The sequence below is a fragment of the Haliotis rufescens genome, unplaced genomic scaffold (genome assembly GCF_023055435.1).
Source record: "Haliotis rufescens isolate VD_foot unplaced genomic scaffold, xgHalRufe1.0.p SCAF_4, whole genome shotgun sequence".
Lineage (NCBI taxonomy): Eukaryota > Metazoa > Mollusca > Gastropoda > Lepetellida > Haliotidae > Haliotis > Haliotis rufescens.
The window spans coordinates 2020906-2028401 of NW_025964112.1; the positions used below are offsets into that span (position 1 = coordinate 2020906).

At 54.1% G+C, this 7496-nt stretch overlaps 2 protein-coding genes across 2 annotated transcripts; one reads left to right on the forward strand and one right to left on the reverse strand.

Moving 5' to 3' along the window:
- Positions 1-1210: 1210 nt before the first annotated feature.
- Positions 1211-4332, reverse strand: LOC125372390 (proline-rich extensin-like protein EPR1). Its single transcript, XM_048382274.1, has 2 exons — positions 4324-4332; positions 1211-4267 (listed from the first exon to the last, which is right to left on the reverse strand). Exons 1-2 carry the CDS (start codon positions 4330-4332, stop codon positions 1211-1213), a joined length of 3066 nt encoding a protein of 1021 aa, XP_048238231.1.
- Positions 4333-4454: 122 nt separating this feature from the next.
- LOC125372392 (zinc finger protein 665-like) lies at positions 4455-6472 on the forward strand. Its single transcript, XM_048382276.1, has 2 exons — positions 4455-4467; positions 5052-6472. The coding sequence occupies exons 1-2, from the start codon at positions 4455-4457 to the stop codon at positions 6470-6472; spliced, it is 1434 nt and encodes a 477-aa protein (XP_048238233.1).
- The last annotated feature ends 1024 nt before the right edge of the window (positions 6473-7496 follow it).

Below are 7496 nucleotides of genomic sequence, written 5' to 3' on the forward strand. Positions count from 1 at the left end.
CGCTGTCTCGGCCCGCATCAGCGCCACTGCATCAGTACCGGAAATACGCTACTAGATGCTCGTGCATCAACGTCTTCAGCCATGCACTGAATTCATCCACCAGGTGAAGGCCACACTCGTTAAGACTTTACAATAAACACAATCAGCAAATAAGATAGAAAAAGTCCAGTGCCAGACGTTTCGGTTTGAACACAAGTTCTCCAAGTGATGTGGCCTAAGAACGTGTTGACGTATGGCCATGTGACGATGACAGCAGTATATGTTCCGAATAACATGAATCTGTGAATGAGGAGGGGTGAAATAGGGTTAAACGTCGCGTTCAAGATTATTGCATTTAAATAGCGACGTGTGTGCGTGTGTGTGTGTGCGTCTTTGTGTGTGTGTTAGAGAGAGAGAGAGAGAGAGAGAGAGAGAGAGAGAGACAGAGAGTATGCATGCTCGCGTGCGTGTGTGTATGTGTGTATGAATGAGTGTGTGTGTGTTCGGGGAGTATGTGTGTGTGTGAGAGTATATGTGTGTGAGTGTGACATACTGTAGGTGTTAATACCATTACGTAGCCATCACTGCAGACACAGTGGCGGTCAAAGTTTCAGACTCGGCCTCTGTTCATTATTAGCCCCAATCAGAACCGGAAGTCGGGGCTTTACGGCAGGTAGTGCAAAGTTAACAATATCCTTATCAAAAGCATAGCTTGGCACTCTGATGGCGCACAGGGCCCTGTTTGCTTTAAAAGAAGAATATTTCTTTTTAATCAATTTGTATATTCTTTGTACCCGTGAGGGAAATCAGTCAAACCTTCCCTTCATGTCCAAATTGTTTATGAGAAAAATAACACCCCCTGGTGCTGGGTTTTCATGAAACAATTGATGGAGTATTCCTGGCTATCAGTCCTTGTTTTTATATTGATAAGATCACTTCAGTCTTGCCGGGAGGACAAGGGAAAGTGAAGCAATGTGGGCATCGGGGAAGTCATATCCTATTACACCCGTAACATATGGCTAAATGAAGTACAAGCAGGCAATGCCTGAACTACCATCTGTACATTCATGCTGAAATTGATGGTCTGCAATTTCGATGAAGTCGTAGGTCTACAGTAATGTTGAACTCGAAGGTCTGCACTCATGGTGATGTCCTTCTGCGTTCGTGATGAAGTTGATGGTCTGCGTTCATGCTGAAGTCGATTGTCTGCGTTCGTTATTAAGCCGTTGGTCTAATTTCTTCCTGAAGTAGATGGTCTGCAGGTGTCCGGGGTTGGTTGGTCGGTGGAGGGAGGTTGGTAGAACTGTGGAGGGAGGTTGGGAAGACGCTGCAGGGAGGATGGTTGGTTGGTCGGTGGAGGGAGGATGGTTGGTAGGACGGTGGAGGGAGATTGGTTGGTAAGACGGTGGAGGGAGGTTGGGAAGACGCTGCAGGGAGGATGGTTGGTTGGTCGGTGGAGGAAGGATGGTTGGTAGAACGTTAGTGGGGGGTGGTTGGTTGGTCGGTGGAGGGAGGATGGTTGGTAGGACGGTGGAGGGAGATTGGTTGGTAAGACGGTGGAGGGAGGTTGGTAAGACGGTGGAGGGATGTTGGTTGGTAGGACGGTGGAGGGATGTTGGTTGGTCGGTGAAGGGTGGATGGTTGGTAGGACGGTGGAGGGAGATTGGTTGGTAGGACGGTGGAGGGAGGTTGGTTGGTAAGACGGTGGAGGGAGGTTGGTTGGTAGGACGGTGGAGGGAAGATGGTTGGTAAGACGGTGGAGGGAGGTTGGTTGGTAGGACGGTGGAGGGAGGTCGGTTGGTAAGACGGTGGAGGGAGGTTGGTTGGTCGGTGGAGGGAGAATGGTTGGTAGAACGGTGGAGGGAGATTGGTTGGTAGGACGGTGGAGGGAGGTTGGTTGGTAGGACGGTGGAGGGAAGATGGTTGTTAAGACGGTGGAGGGAGGTTGGTAGGTAGGACGGTGGAGGGAAGATGGTTGGTAAGACGGTGGAGGGAGGTTGGTTGGTAGGACGGTGGAGGGACGTTGTTTGGTAGGATTGTGGAGGGAGGTTGGTTGGTCTGTGGGGGTTTGTTGGTAGGACTGTGGAGGAAGGTTGTTTGGTCGGTGGAGGGAGGCTGGTTGGTCGATAGGGGGTGGCTGGTTGGTCCGTGGAGGGAGGTTGGTTGGTAGGACGGTGGAGGGAAGATGGTTGGTAAGACGGTGGAGGGATGTTGGTTGGTCGGTGGGGGGAGGATGGTTCGTAGGACGGTGGAGGGAGATTGGTTGGTAGGACGGTGGAGGGAGGTTGGTTGGTAAGACGGTGGAGGGAGGTTGGTTGGTAGGACGGTGGAAAGTTGGTTGGTCGGAGAAGGGAGGATGGTTGGTAGGACGGTGGAGGGAGGCTGGTTGGTCGATAGGGGGTGGCTGGTTGGTCCGTGGAGGGAGGTTGGTTGGTAGGACGGTGGAGGGAAGATGGTTGGTAAGACGGTGGAGAGAGGGCGGTTGGTAGGACGGTGGAGGGAGAATGGTTGGTTGGTCGGTGGAGGGAGATTGGTTGGTAGGACTGTGGAGGGAGGTTGGTTGGTTGGTCGGTGGAGTGAGTTTGGTTGGTTGGACGGTGGAGGGAAGATGGTTGGTAGGACTGTGGAGTGAGTTTGGTTGGTTGGACGGTGGAGGGAAGATGGTTGGTAGGACTGTGGAGTGAGTTTGGTTGGTAGGACGGTGGAGGGAAGATGGTTGGTGGGACCGGGTAGGGAGGTTGGTTGGTTCGTCGGTGGAGTGAGTTTGGTTGGTCGGACGGTGGAGGATGTTGGTTTGTCGGACGGTGGAGGATGTTGGTTGGTCGGACGGTGGAGGATGTTGGTTGGTTGGACGGTGGAGGATGTTGGTTGGTAGGACGGTGGAGGATGTTGGTTGGTAGGACTGTGGAGGGAGGTTGGTTGGTTGGTCGGTGGAGTGAGTTTGGTTGGTAGGACTGTGGAGGGAGGTTGGTTGGTAGGACTGTGGAGTGAGTTTGGTTGGTAGGACTGTGGAGGGAGGTTGGTTGGTTGGACGGTGGAGTGAGTTTGGTTGGTAGGACTGTGGAGGGAGGTTGGTTGGTAGGGCGGTGGAGGGAGTTTGGTTGGTAGGACTGTGGAGGGCGGTTGGTTGGTAGGGCGGTGGAGGGAGGTTGGTTGGTAGGGCGGTGGAGGATGTTGGTTGGTAGGACGGTGGAGGGAGGTTGGTTGGTAGGGCGGTGGAGGATGTTGGTTGGTAGGACGGTGGAGGGAGGTTGGTTGGTAGGGCGGTGGAGGATGTTGGTTGGTAGGACGGTGGAGGGAGGTTGGTTGGTAGGGCGGTGGAGGATGTTGGTTGGTAGGACGGTGGAGGGAGGTTGGTTGGTAGGGCGGTGGAGGATGTTGGTTGGTAGGACGGTGGAGGGAGGTTGGTTGGTAGGGCGGTGGAGGATGTTGGTTGGTAGGACGGTGGAGGGAGGTTGGTTGGTAGGGCGGTGGAGGATGTTGGTTGGTAGGACGGTGGAGGGAGGTTGGTTGGTAGGGCGGTGGAGGGAGTTTGGTTGGTAGGGCAGTGGAGGATGTTGGTTGGTAGGACGGTGGAGGGAGGTTGGTTGGTAGGGCGGTGGAGGATGTTGGTTGGTAGGACGGTGGAGGGAGGTTGGTTGGTAGGGCGGTGGAGGATGTTGGTTGGTAGGGCGGTGGAGGGAGTTTGGTTGGTAGGACTGTGGAGGGCGGTTGGTTGGTAGGACTGTGGAGGGAGGTTGGTTGGTAGGGCGGTGGAGGATGTTGGTTGGTAGGACGGTGGAGGGAGGTTGGTTGGTAGGGCGGTGGAGGATGTTGGTTGGTAGGACGGTGGAGGGAGGTTGGTTGGTAGGGCGGTGGAGGGAGTTTGGTTGGTAGGGCGGTGGAGGATGTTGGTTGGTAGGACGGTGGAGGGAGGTTGGTTGGTAGGGCGGTGGAGGATGTTGGTTGGTAGGACGGTGGAGGGAGGTTGGTTGGTAGGGCGGTGGAGGGAGTTTGGTTGGTAGGAATGTGGAGGGCGGTTGGTTGGTAGGGCGGTGGAGGGAGGTTGGTTGGTAGGGCGGTGGAGGATGTTGGTTGGTAGGACTGTGGAGGGAGGTTGGTTGGTAGGGCGGTGGAGGATGTTGGTTGGTAGGACGGTGGAGGGAGGTTGGTTGGTAGGACGGTGGAGGGAGGTTGGTTGGTAGGGCGGTGGAGGATGTTGGTTAGTAGGACGGTGGAGGGAGGTTGGTTGGTAGGGCGGTGGAGGATGTTGGTTGGTAGGGCGGTGGAGGGAGTTTGGTTGGTAGGACTGTGGAGGGCGGTTGGTTGGTAAATTCCAGGGGGTTTCTTAACAAAAAAACCGACCCTGCACATTTCCCAGGCTGAAACAGGCTCAACTGGCGAATGTCGTTAACGGTCCCCTGAATACTAATAAGTGTGTTGCTTTGTTCTCAGGTAAACTTTATACATTTGTAACATTTTTGTCAAAACGGAAAATGAAAACTTTCGGTTCGTAATAACCCTGTTTTTCCCTAAGAAGTGAAAAAAAGAAAGGGCCTAATTTCTGTGTTCTAATAAGAAAAAAACCTTTAGCTAAATATACAAGCCTCGACAGCTCAACAACAGGCGGGGCTAGTCTCAGGCCTGTTCCCGGAGTCCGTCAGAACGAGATTCCCCGCACAGCTGTGGTCACGTGGTGGCCGCACACTTATGAAGCACTTATAGCATGGTCAAGTACACAGGGTGCTTATTTGCACGAACTAATCGTGTGTTACCATGACGACAATGACGTCATCGGAACCGAAACTTTCGGGTTTCGGGAGCAATTACACAATGTAGGTAACGGAATAAGCCGAGAGGCGCCGAGTGGTGTAAAAGATGGTATTGTTATGACGCTAGTATGCGTCCATGATAGTGTAACGTAAAACGCAACAAAATAAATATCTTTGAATGTTCAGAATGGTTTCCAAGTTCAAGATAAATAAATAAAACCTGCACAATGTGTGAATTCAGGTGGTATAAGCGTTATGATGTACACTGGGCATTGCAGATCCATGTGTGAGTGTGCTTTCATGTCGACACCGGCGATACAGGCGAAACATGCGGGGCGGGTGACACATTCGACACCGGCGATACATGTGACAGATGCGATACATGCGGGGCGGGTGACACATTCCACACCGGCGATACATGCTACAGATGCGATACATGCGGGGCGGGTGACACATTCGACACAGGCGATACATGCGACAGATGCGATACATGCGGGGCGGGTGACACATTCGACACAGGCGATACATGCGACAGATGCGATACATGCGGGGCGGGTGACACATTCCACACCGGCGATACATGCTACAGATGCGATACATGCGGGGCGGGTGACACATTCGACACAGGCGATACATGCGACAGATGCGATACATGCGGGGCGGGTGACACATTCCACACAGGCGACACATGCGGGGCGGGTGACACATTCCACACCGGCGATACATGCGACAGATGCGATACATGCGGGGCGGGTGACACATTCGACACCGGCGATACATGCGACAGATGCGATACATGCGGGGCGGGTGACACATTCCACACAGGCGACACATGCGGGGCGGGTGACACATTCGACATAGGCGACACATGCGGGGCGGGTGACATATTCGACACCGGCGACAGATGCGATACATGCGGGGCGGGTGACACATTCGACACAGGCGACACATGCGACAGATGCGATACATGCGGGGCGGGTGACACATTCGACACCGGCGACACATGCGACAGATGCGATACATGCGGGGCGGGTGACACATTCGACACAGGCGACACATGCGGGGCGGGTGACACATTCCACACCGGCGACACATGCGATAGATGCGATACATGCGGGGCGGGTGACACATTCGACACAGGCGACACATGCGGGGCGGGTGACACATTCGACATAGGCGACACATGCGGGGCGGGTGACATATTCGACACCGGCGACACATGCGACAGATGCGATACATGCGGGGCGGGTGACACATTCGACACAGGCGACACATGCGGGGCGGGTGACACATTCGACATAGGCGACACATGCGGGGCGGGTGACATATTCGACACCGGCGACACATGCGACAGATGCGATACATGCGGGGCGGGTGACACATTCGACACCGGCGACACATGCGACAGATGCGATACATGCGGGGCGGGTGACACATTCGACACAGGCGACACATGCGGGGCGGGTGACACATTCCACACCGGCGACACATGCGACAGATGCGATACATGCGGGGCGGGTGACACATTCGACACCGGCGACACATGCGACAGATGCGATACATGCGGGGCGGGTGACACATTCGACACGTCGACACATGCGACAGATGCGATACATGCGGGGCGGGTGACACATTCGACACCGGCGACACATGCGACAGATGCGATACATGCGGGGCGGGTGACACATTCGACACAGGCGACACATGCGGGGCGGGTGACACATTCCACACCGGCGACATAGGGGACAGATGCGATACATGCGGGGCGGGTGACACATTCGACACGTCGACATAGGGGACACATGCGGGGCGGGTGACACATTCCACACCAGCGACACAGGCGACAGATGCGATACATGCGGGGCGGGTGACACATTCGACATGTCGACATAGGGGACACATGCGGGGCGGGTGACACATTCGACACCAGCGACACAGGCGACACATGCGGGACGGGTGACACATTCGACACAGGCGACAGATGCGATACATGCGGGGCAGGTGACACATTCGACACATCGACATAGGGGACACATGCGGGGCGGGTGACACATTCGACACCAGCGACACAGGCGACACATGCGGGGCGGGTGACACATTCGACACGTCGACATAGGGGACACATGCGGGGCGGGTGACACATTCGACACGTCGACATAGGGGACACATGCGGGGCGGGTGACACATTCCACACCGACAACACAGGCAGCACAGGCTGTGTAAACAGTAATCCTGTATAAATTACTGGACATTTCGACACCATAACTCGCTTACATCAATATATCCCGACACTGTGTGATATTACTATGCCTTGACACTGTGTGAGATCTCTATATCCTGACACTGTGTGATATCACTATATCCTGATATCTCTGATCTTGTTTTCAAAGCATCCTCGGTTATCCATGTTATCTTCATGGCCACGGGACGATGGATGAGCTCAATATAGCTGGAACAATGACGTAAAACCCAACTCATTCACTCACACACTCACATTGTCCGTCGAATCAAATTACACTAATGTGAGAAGGAAATACCGTGGAACGTTCTAGAAAGAGAGTTGGTGATTGTTGCATCGCTTCCGAGCGAATCAACTGTAGCGATTGGATCCTGGGTAATAATCACAATATAGACTGGAAATCTAACCCAGGCCTACCGAGGATGTGTTAAGGAGGTGTTTAGACACGTGCTCATACATTGCCAAGCCGAGCATTTGTGTACGTGTAATAACTGGATGGGCCTTGAAATATCTGGCTGTTTTGGTAT